The 19,548-nt window shown below is 48.1% G+C and overlaps 1 protein-coding gene across 17 annotated transcripts in view; it reads right to left on the bottom strand.

The window, feature by feature from the left end:
* Positions 1 to 19,548, bottom strand: part of DST (dystonin) — a 496,303-nt gene that overhangs the window by 74,230 nt on the left and 402,525 nt on the right. For all 17 annotated transcript variants that reach the window (XM_047794747.1, XM_047794750.1, XM_047794749.1 and 14 more), the window contains 6 exons: positions 11,079 to 11,240; positions 8,510 to 8,680; positions 5,033 to 5,199; positions 2,331 to 2,490; positions 1,801 to 2,127; positions 766 to 850 (listed from right to left, as the gene is read on the bottom strand). In XM_047794747.1, the coding sequence (XP_047650703.1) occupies positions 766 to 850; positions 1,801 to 2,127; positions 2,331 to 2,490; positions 5,033 to 5,199; positions 8,510 to 8,680; positions 11,079 to 11,240 (1,072 nt within the window). The remainder of the gene's footprint in view (positions 1 to 765; positions 851 to 1,800; positions 2,128 to 2,330; positions 2,491 to 5,032; positions 5,200 to 8,509; positions 8,681 to 11,078; positions 11,241 to 19,548) is intronic.

The raw sequence follows: 19,548 nt of genomic DNA, 5'->3' as shown, positions 1-19,548 counted from the left end.
ACAAGGCTGTGATAGAAATTCAGTGCATACTGGCCTAGGGTTTAGAACAGTGCCTGGCGGGTGTCTGCACATGCACATGTGTAATCTCAGTATCTGCGGTGCTAAAGATAATAAACTCACCTGCCCTCTTCCAGCAGACCCTTCTCTGCCTCTACTTACTTTGAAGACACAGACAGAAACTGTGTCTTGAGCTTCAGACCCCCAGCGCCAGGCTCTGGAGATTCTATTGTGTTCCTCCAGTTCATAACGAATGGCACTTGCCCCCACCACACATATTTGTAGAAGGACTTTGCAATGGCCCAAGGAATTACCCAAACAAGTCAGTATCTCTTTTCTTTGTGGGTTCAAGCAAGGAGAAAGAAAGCCTGGGTGTGGTCACTCTGTGTATCCCTGAATGCTGTCTCTCTTAAATTAAAAAAAAAAAAAAATCATCCACAACCTACATGCTCACCTAGAACCACTGCCTTCCGTAAGGGGGAAACTAATTTCTCTCCGCCGTGGGATCCTCTGTCTCCTGTGCCACGGCACTGGGTGGTATGAGTAATATACAAAACGTCCCTTAGGAACTCAGTGAGATCATGGGAAAAAAAGTGAGATCATACCCCCAAACCCCCTAGATCGGCCTTCAAAGCATGCTCCAGAGGAAGAGGCTTGGAGTGGCCCCAAAATTATACAGTGTTTTCTGTTTCCCCCCCAGCTCTAAAACATTCTGACAGCAATGCAAAATGCTCACCGCAGGATTATTTGATTTCAAAGAAATCTCACCTGTTGTCTGTTTAAGTAGTTCTAAACCATTGAGTAAGGCCTGATCTACATTTTGTTTTCTGAGTAGGATGTCCTCTTGCAGAACCTAAAACACAGGTACCATTTTTAATGTGGGGGAAAAACTTTAAATAAGCATCAGCATCACTGGTTGATGTTAAGAGACCTGCAACAAGGTTTCACTGATGTGAGTCAACACCTCACATCCGTTCCCACGTTTACCCTCCTTTTTTCACCATTGGTCTCATGTCCCTTGTTCATCGGTTATAACTCACTCCCCTCTTCCCCAAAAAATGGGCCGACAGAGATGCTGGGGGTACTGGTTAATTATGGGCCTTTGTATATGACAGCGAAATAACAAGATGAAAAGTGAAAAACCCAGCTACTGGATAAATTCAATCTCTTCTTACATGTGACTTCATTAAAAGTACAACCTACTATATATAAAATAGGTAAATAACAAGGACCTACTGTACAGCACAGGGGACGCTACTCGGTATTTTGTAATAACCGTATGGGGAAAAGAATCTGAAAAAGAATGGCTGTGTGTGGAGTTCCCACTGGCTCAGTGGATTAAGAATCTGACTAGTATTCCTGAGGATGCAGGTTTGATCCCTGGCCTTGCTCAGTGGGCTAAGGACCTGGTGTTGCTGTGAGCTGTGCTGTAGGTCACAGACGTGGCTCGGATCCTGCGTTGCTGTGGCTGCGGTGCAGGCCGGCAGCTGCAGCTCCGATTCAACCCCTAGCCTGGAAACTTCTATATGCCATGGGTGCGGCCCTAAAAAGACCCCCCCCCCAAAAAAAAAGAATGGATATGGATATGGAATCACTGTGCTGTTCACCTGAAACTAACACAACATTGTAAGTCAACTACACTGCAATTAAAAAAAAGGTTAATTGTACACTCAGGCAAAGCCTTTTTTTGAGTACAAGAAATTCACCAAAATCAAAATGAACATAAACCAATACAGAAATGAGGAGGATGGAGAAAATAACGACAAATGAAATGAAAAAGTAACATAAAATACATCAAAATACCCGCAGTTCAGCCTGCTGTGTCCACAGCCCCTCCAGGCTGAAGTCCTGGACCGAGAGCCTACTCAGCTTGCCGTGAACTTCGCTCAGCCAATTCATCAGCTCCACTTCATCTTCCCCAAAAATCTTAGCATTGCACAGGGCCTGCTGGAGGAGCTCGGACCTGCTGTGGCTTTTCTCTTGGATCTCAATGTACCAGACTTGAGAGGAGTCTAATTGACTCTGCACCACATCTCTGTCCTCCCTGGAGCTCAAAACCTTTAAGGACTGGCCAACGCTAACGGCCTGGTGTAAATGTTTACTGTGATGGATGATCTCATCTTCTAAGGCCTAAGCAAAGTTAAAAAAGAAAAAAAAGGAAACACAAAGAGAATGGACAAATAAAAATGAAAACATAAATGGAACAAAAAGATGGCACGTGCGATGGGTCTAAAGGCGCGATGATGCCTGAGACAAAGGCACCTAACGCCAGCATGTGAAACCGCCCCGGGACCGGAGACCCAAAGCTCAGACCCAAAGTGACGGGACCTTACTTTGTGCTGTGCGATCTGCTCCTCCAGTTTGGACGCCTGGGTTCCGATGGGCTCGCAGTTCGCCAGCCTCTTTTCGACGGTCGTCAGCCACTCGTTCAGTGGCTCAAGGGTTTCGTGGAATTGCTGGGCAACCACGGAGATGCCTTCCAACTGGCGGTTCCTGCAAGTGCCAAGAGGAAGGTCACAGAGGCGGGGGGGCGTAGGAGACCATCCACGGAGACCCACGCCCCTGCCTTGCCCTCTGAACAGCTGTTGTGGGAAATGTCTCAGGCTAAAATGAACACCTCTCACACTGAAAGGACACCTTACAATAGTTCTCCTGTGACATAAAATGAAAGCTGAACCACAGACCAACCTCTAGTGCCTAAGTCTTACGAGAGTCTTAAATAACCTGATTATAGTTCTTATGATAATAGCAGATATAATAATGGTAAGGTTATAATAAAAAAAAAACAGCAATCATAATGCTGAAAATAGGTAATATTTACTGAACACAGAGTCGGGCTGTATACATTCGTTAACTTCAGTCAGGATACCAGTTACTGAGATGGCTTTAATCAAATGGTCAAAATTAGATTCAAATGCTGAAGACTAACTATAGCGGCTCCCACAGTGGAATTAATACTGACTCCTCCTTTCAAAAGTACAGTGTCAGGTATATTTCCCCAAAGCAGCACTGAATATATTTTTTGGCTATACCCCTGGCCCACAGAAGTTCCTGGGCCAGGGATCAAACCTGCGCCACAGGGGTGACAACACTGGATCCTTAACCCACTATATCACCAGGGAACTCCAACAGTTAATGTTTTATGGACTAAAATACTGCGAAAGAGGAGAAATATCCCTCAGACTTTGACCTGTATTGTAGCTTGAAATACTTTTAGAAAACTCATTGTTTTCTCTGCTAAAAGGTATCATGTACGGTAAAACCTACTTCCACTGCCCCGGTTTTCATCTAGGCCACGTGACTGTGCGGGGGGTGTGCACAGGCCACCTGATCCAGCATCCAACCCTGTCAATCATTTCTGCTGCGACCAAGAGCCACTGTCTTCCCCTGTTGTCATGTTCACCTCCTGGGAAAGTGCATGATTCCAGAAATGAGCTTCCTATGGGGACAAAGGGACTTTCGGAAAACTGGCCCATGCTGCATACAAGTTCTGTTTCTTCGTATCACAAACCACACATGCACAGATTTTAAAAAACTTTGGGTTGAAGCACATCCGATCTTTAAAAAAATGAGTGACATTACTGTGTTCCTTTTGACTTCTGATTATCACTATTTATGACTCTTTTTTTCCTAAATTCTCATATCCCATCATCTAGAATCAGGGGAAAGGACTACTCTGCGACCAGGTTTAACGGACTGTGATTTAAAGTGGGAGGGACTCTGTTAACCGTGTGTGAATCATAATATGACCGTCCTCTCTTGCTCTCCACTTAACTTGCTGTGAGGAAGGCTTAGGAAAAGGAGGCTAAACATTTACTCTTTCATTTTAAAAAAAGCACTGAGAGGAGTTCCCTGGTGGCTCAGGGAGTTAGGAACGGGTACTGTCACCATTGTGGCTTGGGGCTGGGATCCAAGGCCAGGAACTTCCGCATCCCATGGGCGCAGCCGAAGTGCGGAGAGTCTCTCCCATGGGGGTTAGCATGGGGGTCACACAGAAGGAAAAAGCTCCCGACACATTAAAGGACAATGTGGGGAGTTCCCGCTGTGGCACAACGGGATCGACAGCATCTTGGGAGCAACAGGACCCAGGTTCGATCCCTAGCTGGGAAGAGTGGGTTAAGGATCGGCGTGGCTGCAGATGCAGTGTAGGTCTCGACTTTGGCTCGGATCCGATCCCCGGCCTGGGAACTCCATATGCTGCAGGGTGGCCAAAAATGAAAACAAAAAAAGGACATGAAACTTCCAGCCGCCTTGGGAGCAACTGTCCTAGAGGAGTCATCTCTTCTACTCCAAATTCAAAATTAGATGAACCTTCTCTGTACCATCTTGGTTCCAAAGAAGGTAGGACTGAATGGAAATGCTCGCTCTGTCCAGGGGTCTATACAACAGTCTACACTAAGATGTAACTACAACCTGAACCTGGTCAAAGTGGCCCACCAAGAAGGTGAAGGAACGTAATGAAGCGTGGTGCGGCCACGCTCCGGTGCCCTGCCTTTGCCAAGGTCACGGTGCCCATCCTGCCTTTGCCAAGGTCACGGCACCCTCCCTGCCTCCTTCCCCAGCTGATTCCCACTCTTTCCATAAAAAGCTCCCTGCCCCTGCTCTCTGCCTCCACAGCACCCTGGGTCCAGGTTTTGCTTTGAACCATTAGCACACTGGTCATTTCTCTCCAGCAGCTATAAACCCTGCCAGGCTGCCCCCTGTCTGAGGGCAGAGATGCTCTGACCGGCTCACCCTGGATGGCCCTGCTCTGCCTGATGCACGACAGGCAGGCCAGAAAACTATCTTAGGAGTGAGTGAATGAGCCACCCCCGAGGGAAACACTTTCCTTCAAACAAAGAGGTGGGATATCCTTGGGGAGCACGAGACAGGACCCTGAGGGGATGAGCAGGGAGGGGCCACTGCCCCACCTGCTGTGTTCACAAAACGCACTAAACAGGAAAGTAACAGCTGGAAGAACAGTACTACCGAAACACAAGACATGGTATGAAAGCCCTTGCCAGCTCTCCTGGAAGCCTGGAGGCACTTAAGTTACCTGCTCTCAGCCTTACTGAGCAGCGCTTCCCACCGACTGCCCAGGAGGCTCAGCTGTTTCAAAATCTTCACTTTATCTGCAGGTTCCGCGGTGGCGGCAATTTTTTCTCCTTCTCGTTTGATCACCTCCACGGTGGACTTGCGGTCATCCAACAGCCTCTGGAGAAGCTGCAGGCAGAGTATGACAATGAAAAATATGAATAAATAGAATGGAAGCACAGGAATAACTGTATCCACGGGTAGAAAACACAGGCTAGGAACTTTGGACATGTGACAAAAATGATCTCGTGTGTGTGCACACGTACAAAAGCATCTGAGAAGTAGGACTGAAAAATACCCACTCATTTGTTGAATGCTTCATTACTACTGTGTCAGGCAGTGGGGGGGGGGGCATTTGGAAGTAAATAAAACTAATATGGATAAGGCCAGGAAACCATTCGCGATTAACTTGTGCTGCTCAGGGCAACTCCACTGCATCGAAAGCGCAAGATTCCCCACCGCTGTAATGAAACGGGAATGCCCTAAATGCTCACTAATGATCCGCGCCACTGGGACAGAAAAGATGGTTACAAATGGTTGCTGTTTCCAAAGCTTCTTCCCATGTTAAACAATGTACCACAGTCAAAGATCATCTTTCTCCCCTTCCCTGTTTTCCTGCCTGGGCCTGAAGGCAAAGCCCTGCATGTCACTAGATAAAAGATGCTCGGTGTTGGCTGAAGTGCATGGACAACACTGGTGGTGTCAGGTATGAAATAAAATTAATCAGTGAAAAACACAAAAAGCTAAAAAACCCGAAAAAACCCCCCACCACGCACCACAGACAGGGAGCCTCCCGCCCAGTTCCCAAGCTAATGAGGTTCAAACCAGAGGTTCTTGGCTCCTTTCATGAGTGAAAAGAGGCTCCTCAAATCCTTTATGAGGATGAAAACTAAAAAAGAGCCTTTAAATACCATCTCCACAGTGAACCGAGGGTGAAACCTGTCAGAAATCCCTGCAGCTGGCTAAATAAGACCAATATTTCAGGATTTAGCAGCAGAAAAAAAAAATCCATTTAACTCTTCAAGAAGCCTAAAATGGAATATTTGGCTCAGAGAGCCAGAAACCAGGACTCCTTCCCTTCCATGAATCAAAGCAAGTTTGTGAGCAGCAGGGCTGTGGCCAAGCCCAGTGGGAAGAGCAGTGAGGAAGGCACAGGTCAATGAGATGCTATGGTGTAAGGAGTGGCTTCTTCAAGCTGAACCTGACTGATGCTCCAGGACCAAAGGCACGGACGGCGACCCAGAAGGAACACCTGGGAGGATGTCTGCTCTCTCTCTGTCCCTGCAAGACCAGGACCACGGAGTAGGAGGGGACAGGGGCAGGGTCCCAGAGGAGGGGAGGGACACCCTCCCCTGACGTGGGTCAGGGTCATTGGAACAGCAAAGTGCAACAGGTGGGTCAGGCAGTAAACGCGACTGGGTGGTGACTTTGGGTAAATATCAACAGCAAAGCCCGAGCAATTAAGAAAGCAAAATCAACAAACAGGTTTTGTTGGCTAAACACTGCTGATTCACTCTGGGGGAATAATAAAGGTTTAAATTAAATCATTGAGTGGTAGCAGTTATATTTAATACTATGTTATATTATGACATATTTATTATTATATATGACAAATATATACTCATATTGTTATTACAGACCACATATTATATATTGTCCTATTTTTTTCTCAAAAATCAAAGAAATGCTATATGTTTTTCCTGGCATGCTTCTTTAATCTGTACTGCTAAAGCTACTTATAATAATTTCCCAGTATGACAAAGATGTCAAAGAATTTTTAGAGAGCAGTACTGAATGTTAAAATAAAATTAAGCCTCTTTGTCCAGTCCCTTCTTTTTCAAGTTCCTGTCTTTTCATTTTTTTTTTTTTAGGCCCGCACCCTCGGCATACGGAAATTTCCATGCTAGGGGTGGAATTGGAGTTGCAGCTGCTGGCCTACACCACAGCTGCAGCAACTCGGGATCCAAGCCACATCTTCGACCTACACTGCAACTTGCAGCAACGCTGGATCATTAATCCACTGAGTGGGGCCAGGGATTGAACCCACAACCTCAAGGACACTATGTCAGGTTCTGAGCCAGAACAGGAACTCCAAGTTTCCATCTTTTTAAAGAGAAACCTTACCAACCCCCGCCCTGCATGTTATTTCAAGTCATGACTGACAAATTAACACTGGATAGGTCATTCAATGCTCCTTAAATGAACACAGAAGTTGTACATGGGGAAGTTCCCGTCGTGGCGCAGTAGTTAACGAATCCGACTAGGAACCATGAGGTTGCGGGTTCGGTCCCTGCCCTTGCTCAGTGGGTTAACGATCCGGCGTTGCCATGAGCTGTAGTGTAGGTTGCAGACGCGGCTCGGATCCCGAGTTGCTGTGGCTCTGGCGTAGGCCGGTGGCTCCAGCTCCGATTCGACCCCTAGCCTGGGAACCTCCATATGCCGAGGGAGCGGCCCAAGAAATAGCAACAACAACAACAACAACAAAAAAGACAAAAGACAAAAAAAAAAAAAAGTTGTACATGGGGTCCCACATAGTCACTGTCCCCTAAGGGGTGTGTTTCCAGTTGGGTCCTGTATTTGCAGCATCAAAAGACACAGCGGCAGGTTCCTGGCATATGCGAATCACCTCTGCCTTGTACAGGATGGACCATAAGAAACCACTCATATTAATCTATCAAAGAGGCGGAGTTCCCGTCATGCATGGCACAGTGGTTAACAAACCCAACTAGAAAGCATGAGGTTGCGGGTTCAATCCCTGGCCCCACTCAGTGGGTTAATGATCTGGCGTTGCTGTGAGCTGTGGTGTAGGTTGCAGACTCAGATCGGATCCCGCGTTGCTGTGGCTCTGGCGTAGGCCAGCGGCTACAGCTCCGATTCAACCCCTAGCCTGGGAACCTCCATATGCCGTGGGAAGCAGCCCTAGAAAAGGCAAAAAGACAATGAGTAAATAAATAAATCTATCAAAGAGGCAACCGTAGATGGATCAACCCAACACGGAAGGAACAACGATGTTTCTGTGCAAAGTTGCCTTTTTGCTGAGCAAGGTGGGCCCGGCTACTCTATTTCTTAAATTGTGCACGTGCTGTCACATCCTAATTCTCATCTTCCTCCCCAACCCGTTTTACTTATCAAAGACTAACGCATCACCACTTGTCAGCTTTGTTCACTGTCTCTCCTTCCCTGGCCCTCCCTTCCCACTAAACCTTAAAACAGCAGTTTCTACTGTTTTCTTTCATGATGTCTTTCCAATCCCTGGGGCAACAGCTGACCTGTGGCAGATGGTCAATAAATATTTGTTGAATGACTAATAAAACAATGTCTAGAGCCTGGATGACCAGTTAGCTAGGACACCCTGTTAATGTAAAGAGTCCCAAGGTCAAGTTTTCCCTCCTTATTAAGACCGAACATGAAAAAGAGCCCAGATGTTCTGCTGGCTTACCTTCTGCTCCTGGATCTGGGCCTTCACCACCTTGAACTCGGCTGACGGGGGCTTCTGATGGGCCACAAGCTCCTCGGTGTCCTCCATCCAGCTGAGCAGGGATTCCAGGGCGTCCTGGAACCTGCCACAGTGCAGCAGGGCCTCCTGCAGCTCGGCTGCCCGCTGGGCCACCTGTGAGGTGCCAGGGACCCATATTACCTTCCTGTCCCTGAGACATGAAACCTGCCCACTGCCAGCGCTTTGCAGGCTCACCTTCTCTTTGGGTCACAACTTTTCCTTTTCACTTAACATTTACCCAAAGCATTGAGAGTGGGCAGGAGTCGGACGGAAAGAAGACAAACTTGGCCAGTAAGCCAAGGAGCTAAGGTTGCCACCCCAACCAGTCCTTGCAAGAGGGGAGATCCTTTGAGACTTTGGAGTGTCCAATACATTCATGATTAGCAATGGATGGTTCCAATATCTAAAGGTCACTGAAAGAAACAATGCCTTTTTTTTTGGCCATGTCTGTGGCATGTGGAAGTTCTGGGGTCAGAGATCGAATCTGAGCCACTGCTGTGACGATGCCAGATCCTTAACCCACCAAGCCACCAGGGAACTCCCAGTGCCTTATTCATGTAGAAAAAAAGTTTTTTTAATCATAGTTGATTTACAATGACTTTGCTGTACAGCAGAAATTGACAGAACATTGTCATACCCACATATACATTCTTTTTATATGTACATTCTTTTTTTCATGTTGTCTTCTATCATGTTTCATCACAAGTGACTGGATATCGTTCCCTGGGCTGTACAGCAGGACCTCATTGTTTATCCATTCTAAAGGGACTAGTTTGCGTCGACTAACCGCAAACTCCCCATCCATCTCATGCAATATTCACTTTTATCGTTACCCCTGGGATTTATACTTTTATTTTCCCCTGTTGAATATCAAGGTTTTAAAAAGACTGAGAGTCGGAGTTCCCGTCGTGGTGCAGTAGTTAACGAATCCGACTAGGAACCATGAGATTGCGGGTTCGATCCCTGGCCTTGCTCAGTGGGTTAAGGATCCGGTGTTGCCATGAGCTGTGGTGTAGGTTGCAGACGCGGCTCAGATCCCGCGTTGCTGTGGCTCTGGCGGCAGCTACAGCTCCGATTAGACCCCTAGCCTGGGAACCTCCATATGCCGCAGGAAGCAGCCCTAGAAAAGGCAAAAAGACATAAATAAATAAATAAAAAGACTAAGAATCAAAAAAAAACCAAAAACAACTATTATTGTAGAGAGAATCAGATCTGTTTTGCTGGGCAAAATAAGCACGAAGTATCCAATTAAATTCCCCCAGCTCCACGCTCTTGAGTGCTCTCTTGACAAGCCAGGGCCTTTGTCTCACAGTCAATGGAGTCTCTGTGTCCTGCACAGAGATATCCGATCGTCCCTCTCAAAGGTCTTTTCTTTTTGGACTGAAAAGGTAGCTGGCAAGATCCTTTAAGCACCACGGAATAGATTTACCCTGACCCTGCATCCCAGCTGTTTCTGAGGAGCCCTGCAAAGTGAGTTGGACTTTCAAGAAGGGTGAGTGTCATTTAGAGGGGACCTGTGAAGATGTCAGTGGGGAACCCCCGCCCCCCCAGGTGAGCACTACCAACTGGCAACACTTTCCTGACCACTTAGGCTTCGCTAAGGGCAGCCACTGTGCGTTGGCATTTACCTCCATAAGACATCAGAGCATCACTTTCCATCATGGACAGTTAGGAAAGGGTGGGATCCACATTTTGAGTACAATGATATTTGGGCTTAATGGTCTAGTCAGGTGGCAAACGCTGAGTCCCAGTGACAGAATGCAGCTACCTTCACCTCACCGCCTGGCCTATCACACACCATGAAGGGAGCTACTGACGTCTGACAATCAGACTTCACGGACAACGTCAGATTTCTGAATTGTTTGGAAAATAAGTACATGATCTGGCCATAGGGAGCCCAGATCCCTCTGCGGCACTGATTTGTGAAGCCAAGCAGCCCCCATGTGCTCCCAGCCCAGGGCTGTGGGCCTGGCCGCCTGCCATCCCAGCTGTACGGCGTGGTCCCCACTGTGGCGGTGGGGGCAAGGCGGCTGTCTTGCTCAGTTCGCTCCCTGCACGTACACCGCCTGCCGAGCCCAGGGGGCACCCAGTGCGGGCCGTGGGCTAAGCAGGTCTGGGGAAGCTTCACTGCTATTAACATGGGCGGTGGTCACAGCAAATGCCAGGGGATCACAATCCAGAGACTCGCAGACATCGAAACACATTACGGTGACCCAAGGGGGAGAGGCTCGGTTAGGTTGGGATTAACAGATACGCCCTGCTGTACACAGAGCAGATCATCGACGAGGACCTACGGCACAGGATGGGATGGTGCTCAACACCGTGTAAGAACCTGGAGTGGAAAAGAACCCAAACAAGAACGAACGTGCACGCGCACACACACACACACACACACACACACACACACACCGGAATGGCTGTGCTGCGCACCGGAAACTGACACGACATTGTCAATCAATTAAAAAAAAGACAACAATCCCCAGAAATGACACCACGGGGCTGCAGACATCACCTTCTTGTTGAGGGTCTTCCACCGCGTGCTGGCACTGTCCAGGTCGTGCTCCAGGGCCTGGGTGCTGGTGCCCTTTGCTGCGCTCTGAATGAGGCCCTGGCCCAGCCAGTTCACATCCTGCTGCTTCACCTGCAGAGGCTCGATCTCTTCCTTTTGGAACACCTGCGGTTGGAAGAGCAGTAATCACAGGGATTATCCTACCTAACATCCACCAACTGCCGACATCTGTTCCATCGTTGGGTATTAATGATTAGACATAAAGGTGATTCTTAATGCTTATACATACGTTATGGCTACCTTATAAATGCCTGTAAGAAAGTAAAGTAAATTAGGTTCATAATATTATCAAAAGCACTCAGGAATCTTAAAGAATGAGTTTCCAAGTGGCCTGAATCAGGTTTACCCATAAAACCAAGAAAAGAGTATATGTGTCTTCTCCTTAGGGCTTTATCAGGACAGCAGCAAGAATTCCCCCATCACTCCGATCAAACGCTCTTAGAACCACATGGAAAATGCAAAGGAGCAAAATGTTAAGATGGGCCCGAGATGGACCCTCCCAGGCAAGGATCCTTACAGGCTCTTCCAAGGACACTGGCTTCGAGCTAGAGAACGACTGCAAGGCTCAACCTCGAAGTGGGTGTGACTGTCCGGGTGATGAGGTGAGCCAGAGGGGCCAAACACAGGGATGGGGACAGAAAAAAGACGCAGCCCTGCTCTGCAGTAATGTCAATCCCTACACATCCAGCCCCACCATAGCATCAAGATGCCGAAGGGCCTGCAAGGGGCCTGGAGGGCTCGCCCCAGGCATCTGATCACAGGTCATCAGCAGAGTGACTCTGGTCAACCCGTGGTCACTGCCTGCACTTCCAGCACGCTCCCCTCCTCCTCACCATCCTGCCCGACCCAGAGGCCCCACTGCCTGCAACTGGCAAAAGATCTAATTCATGTGACAGAGTAAAATGCAAGTTCCATACAAGCACCCATTTCTGTTCTTACAGCAGTAGTTCTATACACAAGACCTACCACAGCACCTAGCTTGAAACACAGACCTCATAATTATGTGTCGAATGAATATCAGTACAGAAAATTGTATTTATATCTTGAGGGGACAGTGATAACCCATCAACAGATAATAGTGGTGGCACATCAACTCTTTCATAGATAACACACAGTCTTTTGGCTGAGCCTGCAATATGCAGAAGTTCCCAAGCCAGAGATCAAACTTGTACCACATCAGTGACAAACTCGCTCCCCAAGCCACTGAGCCACCAAGGAAATCCTTTTCTCTCTTTTTTTAAACAAATGTTTTTTAATATAGGTCTTGAAGGATGCCACAAAGGAAATAAATATTTAACTAAGGAAGGAGAGCTTCAGCTCGATATTAAGGTAAGACAAGGTTTGGGGCGCTGAGTCACTATGTAAATACAGCCACAGTCCAAGTGAATGAACAGTAAACAGAATATACGAAAACATAATAAAAGCAAATATCAAAATAGAACCTAAGAAAAAAATTACAGGCACAGCATGGAAAATACTTTTGAAAGCTGTCAAGGCTGCAAGAGACCAGCTTTCCAGACTCTGGCCCAAGCCCAGCACACCAGCTACTTCCGTGTTATGGTCTGAATGAGGAAATTAAGGAACAGCAAACATATAAATGATCATCTCTTCTGAAAGTCCCCTCTTAGCAAAAAGCCCAAACTTCTTCTTCCATGGAAGAGCCCAGAATTTCCACGCTGCCTAACCCTTTCTACACAAGGATACTAAATATAAGTCAATTACATGTAAACAAAGAATTCTAAGAATTCCCCAAATCAATGAAACGCCCCCCCAACGCTTTTTCATAGTTTTTTTAAAAAGGCATTATTTACCTAATTAGTGAGGAGACCCTTATAGCAAGGCAGTAAAAGCAGAATTTGGTGCTGTGATCTTACTTCTTTTCTGTACCACTTTCCAAGTTTCTATTTCTAAGAACTAAGAGCTGTAAATATGTTCTACTAGGTACAAAAAAAAGGGGGGGAGGGGGACTGCTAAATTTAAATTCCAGGAATTTGTCTGGGATATACGAATTCAGGGGAAAGTTTTATTCTTCCTCACAGCTAATTTTCAGGGCAATAATCAAACAAATTAAAATGTACCAGTAAACTGCCTGAACCTCTGCTCTTGGTTTAAAAGAAATGAATTTCAGGGTCGCATATCAGAGCGGTTCGAGGTGTGTCTGTGGTAATTTTCTAAAATGCTCCCTCAAGTACCTGAAAGGTTAAAAAAGAATCTATATACTCCTAAGAGTTTAATCACTTTCTACAAAGGCACTGCAAGATGCTTTACAGCAAAAAAGGACTTGGCAAAGCTTTCAAACCAGCAGGCCATTTAACTGGGGAGGGCACGGCTGCCGAGAGCAACCAGTCCACAGACGATGGGTACTGTCCAAATTCCTTATCATTTAGGAACAAAACACCCAGGAAGACAGGCTCTCCCCAGACCTAACCCGTCGGGACACAGACCCAAGAGAAGCTTAAAATAAAATAAAATGACCTCTGAGGCAAAGTTTACCAGAAGAGCTTAGGCAAAGTACCAAAATAGCTGAACTTCACTCCAAGTGGGGAGAAAAAAATTACAGGCTTGACCCAACAACCTCTTCTCGTTAGGAGGCTGCACCCTTTACTTTCTTAGCTCCTGCACCCCTCCCAGAAAGGCCGGCGCCCTAATGACTGCAAAGCACAGCACAGCAAATCCCACCCACAGGCCGAGCCCCCGCGAGAACCTTTCCAGGGTGAAAAGCCCTCAAGGTGGCTGGAGCACTTCTCGGACCCCAACAAGATCATCCCGGCTTTGCACCTTCCTGACAAAGCCCTGCTCAAGCTCCATCAACCCATTGTAACTGCCCTTAAGTGGCGGGGTCTTAAACCACAACAGGGCTAAAAGCCTCAGGTGAACGGAGATGCCCCTCGGAGGCATTCTCAGCGAAGGGGGACAGCCACCCTCACAGCATCAGGAGCAGGCCTGCCGACAGCTGGGGCTCATCAAGCTCCTCAAATGCCGCCCCTAATGAGTCTGTTGTCAGGACCAACTTATCAAGATCTGCCATCTCCTAGGGGATGAGTCAGATCCTGGATGGATCATTCATGAGAAAGCCGGAGGCCACCTGACAACAGAACGACTTCCCAGAGTCACCAGTAATTACCTGAGCTGAGTGAAAGCCATTGCAGACGGGGTCCCACCGCCCTGCCTGGGTCCTTGTTTTTCTGGAAGCGGTCTTCCTTCCTACCGCTCTGGATTTGGGGGAGCACTGCCTATGGATCACCTCCACCTCTGGGGCGGAAAGGGGGGCCTCCGCGTCCTCTACATGTGCCGTGTTGGATTCCTCTGAATCATGCTGTGTCGGTCGCGGCAGGTGTTCCCCGAAACCTGTACCATCGCCATCTCCATCACCTTCCCCCAGATCTGCGTGAGGGGGGGCTGATTCCTGGGGCGAGGCACCCACACTCTCCCTACTTTGGAATTCTCCATGTCCAGGTGTTTCTCCTCCTCCTCCAGGGTCAGAAATACACCTGTGTTCTCCCTCTTGTGTCGAAGCGAAGGGGTGGCCCTTGACAGAGCTGGCTTTGAGATCCCTCTGCGGGCAGCAGTTTGGCCCGCGGCTTTCCTTCTGACCGCAGACACGCTGTGTTTCTGCGGGGAGGGAAACATCGTGGAAAATCATTTTGAAGGTTTCATCCAGGTGGGCACCTCTGCCTGACAGCAGCGGGATTTTCTGTTCGTTGACGGGACTAACAGAATAAAAGGGTCCATACTGCTCTGCTACGTGAGCATCCTGAGCAGAAGACAAGCTTCTAATGCGTGGTGGCGGGTCCCCGGTTAAAAGGCCCTGGTTTTCTTCCCTCTCCGCGGGGGGTCTGCAGCACCCCGCGTCGCCCTCCTCCGACGTGAGAGAATTGGTCCCCCATCTGCACCTGCTGGCCTTGGGAACAGCATCTGACAGATCAGGAGGTTCAACAAAAGAGCTTTCACTTTTGTTTGCATAATCCATAAAATTGGCTGGGACAAACATTCGCCACGACCGTCTGTGCTCTTTTTTTTCGGCCTGACAGCGGGCCCTGGGTACTCCTGTGCTTCGGATGATATCACTATTGAGTTTGAGGGCATCAAATATCATCTTTTCATCCAGTTTGTGAGCCTCGCGGCCTCTGGGCTCAAACGCACTGGAAGAAGCCAGGGCCCCGTTGGAGCACAGAGAACTGACCTCCAGCGTCCGGTGGCTGTAGGGTAAAGTCCGGTCGGTGAAATGCCTGGAAGACAGGCTCCCTTTGGAACCAGAGTCGATCTGCTCGTTCAGCCTGACGGTGTCGTAGATGGAGCGCTGGGGGACGTAGCAGTCCTCGATGTTGAGGTCCTCCTCCTCCCCACCCTTCCCCACACAGGGGGGATTCTGACGTAAACAGTCCGGTCTGCTCAGCGGCTTCCCCATTTCCAAGTCAGTTAAGGCAAATGCTGCAGCTCTCGACCCAGAAAGGAGGCAGTAAGGCCACGCATCTTGCAGCAGAGCTCACGGCTTCTCCACGGGACCATCAAGGGTCTCCAGCCCAAAGGTGCACCTCGAATGACACACGTCTTAAGAGACAAAGCATTTAAGGCCATCAGCAGGGCACCAGTGGAAATGCAACCACCCCTCCACTGGTTGTTTGAGAAGGATTCTCAAAAATGAAGTGCATCAAGGACAGAGATCTGTCCTTCTCCTGCCCCACGCCCCCAAGTTCCCTTTCACACACTCCAGAACACAGAAAAAAGAAAACAAATACACACTTAACGGTGGTTCAAACACTCAGAACGTTCTTTTGTCAGTCCATTCCCCTTGTTATTCTAATTCTGCGTCTGAGAGTTCCAGATTAAAATTTCCAAAGGAGCGAGCATCTCGAAGGGCTGAATGTTCATTTCAGCGGCCCTCTGGCGAACTGGAACCCGCTTAAAGATGGCTTGCAAAACTCCATCCCTTTTATAAATAAACCAAGGTTCAGAAACTTAAAAGACAAACCGCGGCAACCATGTACTGTTCAGATGAAGGCACAGAACAAATCTTCGGAGAAAAATAAGTTAAGTCGAGCGCTGCAAGAAAGTTAAAATTTCCTTTTACTCTTTTTGGGAGTAGCTATAAATAATCTCAATCCAAAAGGCAGTTTTTCTTCCCATATTAAGCTTCTTCGAGGCTATTCCCAACTATCCAAAGGGAGGGAAAATAGACTTTTGGACGGCCAGGCCAGCACAATCCAGCAACGGTTTAAAGTAAACAGAAAGCATGGTGGACTCTGAACTCCCCTTTTTTCAAAAAAAAAAAAAAAAAAAATCCATTTTCGGAGAGTTTTATCTGATCCTCCTTAAGACGACTTGTTCCACCTGAGGCAACTGCGGCCGAGAAGAACTCGGGGCTTCCTCCAAGGCGCGGGCAGCAGCAAGGAGGCGGGGGCTCCTCTGGCCGGGCCGGCGTCCCCGAGCCCGCGCGCTCCCCGGGGCGCATCTGCTCCGCGCGCCCCTCGCCACCGGGCCGGGGCTCCCGCTCAGCCGCTACGCACTCCCCAGGCCGGGCTCTGCAGGCATCGCCCCGACTCTGGCCCCGGCCCGTGAGCCTTTCAGGGGGAGGTGCCCCGAGGCTGCGCGCCGGCGAGGCCACCGCCCGCCGGTGACATCAGCGCCAGCCAGACCCCTCCTGGAAGGGGGAGCAGGCGGCTGGGGCTGGGCTCGGCTTGCAGACCTGCTCACCGGGGAGGGGAGGGGAGAGGAGGGCCGCCGGGGAGGGGCCGGCGAGCAGGGGCGGAAGCGACCCACGAATAGGACTAGGAACCGGGGACGGGGACCAGAGCTAGATATGGTCACTGGGGAAAGCACACCCCAGCACGCTCTGGCATGGACTCTCAGTGTTTGCTATCTGGATGCACAGTGCGTCTCCCTTCGTCTCCCTTCCAAGTGGAATGCAGTGTCCTTCTTCCCAAAGCCCAAGTTCAAGGCGAGTCCACGATCCTTAAGGGTGCCGCACACACGTGAATATTACTAATAACCGTGCAGTCCCCGTGGGTATGGCCAGGCTCAGGCAAAGATCAAGATCAGTTAAGCGACTCTGGGTATAAGGAAACAAAATCACATCCACAGATTTTTATCTACTCAACAAACAGCCTATCAAAAGACTGAAAATAAATCTGGCAAGCCAAATCTTAGCCTTTGGGGGAGGGAGGGGCATTCATAGTTTTATTTAAAAATAAGAGCAAATCTATCCATTCTTTACGAAATAAGCACCAATGCCAGAATAGAAGACAGCAGGCAGATTTTCTTGCCTCAGTCTCACAAGATAATCATTTGGACATAAGTAAAACTGCTGACCCGAAGTGAAGAAAGACAGTTCTAGTAAAAACCGCCGTATACTTTCTCTGATGACTTTACAGGCAAGAGGAGGGGAGGAACTTTCGCACTGTTCATGGGAGAGATTATTCCCAAATGATTTTTATAAACCTAAGGACGGAATTTAAAAAAAAATCTATCTCTAGACACAACTCTGTGGGTAACACACCCACTCAACAAATTATTGAATGCCCCTCAGTAGGTGGCCATGATTAAGTTGGAAAAAATATGTATAGCCATCTCTAAGGGAAAAGATCCATAGCAATACGATTATGCTGTGGCTCTCACCACGTCAGTGCCCACTTATCATAGCCAAGAAGTACTTCAACAAGCCCTGGATCCTGCGGTGTCTGAGCACACAGGCTGTTCTGACCTGCAGACTATAAGACAAAGAAAAAACGTGCCCACAGTTATCACGTATGAATGGTCGGGCACTAGGCAGGAATTAGCAGAGACTAAAGGTCTGCCTGCCAACCACCACTATCTTGACAGGTAAGAAAGCTACTTATTCATAGCTATGGGCATAATAAAGTTTCCATGGAATGGGCAGGAGGGTGTTTCTTGAAACATCCTGAGACCCTCACAGAACCTTTCATAGGAAAGAATGGCCCTCATTCAGCCCACCTTAGGCTCTAACTCTGGGTCACTACTTCTATTCCACTCTATTCTATGCCATGTCATGCCATGCCAGCCCTCTGTAAAGTTAAGAAGAGTAACCTCACCATTGAGGTAAAGAGTACACCTGTAAAACTGCACAGATAATTCATTCATAAGTTCAACCGTCCATCACACAGGGCTCACTACCTGCCCACCGGCACGGTGAGCCCTCGCCGGTGTAGAGAGAGGCAGCGCCTCCTCTCCTGCACAACGTCAAGTGGAGAAGACGGACCAGAGGGTGGGTGCAGTACAGCTGGGAAACAGGAAGTGCCCTGGGAAAATGCCCTGTAAGGATGTGCCATGATTAAATTGCTGTGTGCCTATTTTATTAAATAGATTTCAACTAACGCTACCAGTGATGATCCCAACAGATTCTGATTCGAGGTGGAATGTGTACTATTAATGCCGTATTGGTGTTTATGGCAGCAACTTGTATATTTATCTTGTTACCCAGAATCAGATTCCAAAGACCTCTCTGGATGACAGAAAAGAACTCGTACACAGGGCAGAACTGGACTGGTTTATCTTTTCTTCCCAAATTTGGTTTATTTGACTACTTGAAATGCCTCCGTCTTTAGACGTTTTAGTCCAGGGACTATTATTTACAAATAGGAAAAAAAAAATGCTCCAAATGGTTGAAAAACGAGGGTAAACTAACGCAGAAGGTGGCACCAACCTCTTTTCAGAAACTTGGGACAGCTTTCACTGACTCAGGCCTTGGGCTCAGAAGAGCATTTGTTTTCAATCATGATGTTTGGGTTGGGATTAAACAGGAATTAATTGTATCCTTTCCAGGATGCTGACTGCTATTTCTTAGGTTAAGTTTTAGGGGGAAAATGAGGGGCACCCAAGCAGTCTGTCTCACCTAGTTATTTAAACTGGGTAATGGATGATTTAAATCCATTAAGCTCCCCCTCCTGAGTATAAGGCACCCCCTACCGAGTAACTGGATAATAGCTCTGAAGCTTCAGAACTGCTCTGAAAAAACTGATCCATGGCATGAGGTTAAAGCCACCAGACAGAGAGCAATGTCACATTGCATTAGTCAACAATGAAAGTTCAAAGTCAACAATGAAAACAGAGCCAGCCCTCCAGAGCTTTTCTCTTTCATTTTGGGAAGCTATGCAAGAGCCAGCAACGGGTTTCTTACTCCATACTAATTAGTCCACTTTGGGAACACTGTTTTAACAATGTTTAAATCTTCCTAAAACATCATGTCAAAACTCTCATTCCACCCAAGCGTTCATGCCGAGAAAAATGAGATTAAGGCCTGAATTGATGATTGCATTCAAGAAGGACAGAACCACTAAGAAGAGGAAATGTCTGGTTCCCTTTGGCAGCGGTGGCGCTGGTGGTCACTGTCCCCCACACGGCATCTACGGATCTGTTTCCAAGACAACCTCACTCACGCTCCCCTCTTCTTATCATC

This window comes from Phacochoerus africanus, chromosome 9, assembly GCF_016906955.1.
Source record: "Phacochoerus africanus isolate WHEZ1 chromosome 9, ROS_Pafr_v1, whole genome shotgun sequence".
In the NCBI taxonomy this organism is placed as follows: domain Eukaryota; kingdom Metazoa; phylum Chordata; class Mammalia; order Artiodactyla; family Suidae; genus Phacochoerus; species Phacochoerus africanus.
Note: the sequence above shows the minus strand (reverse complement) of the source record. Positions and strands in the feature narration are given on the sequence as shown.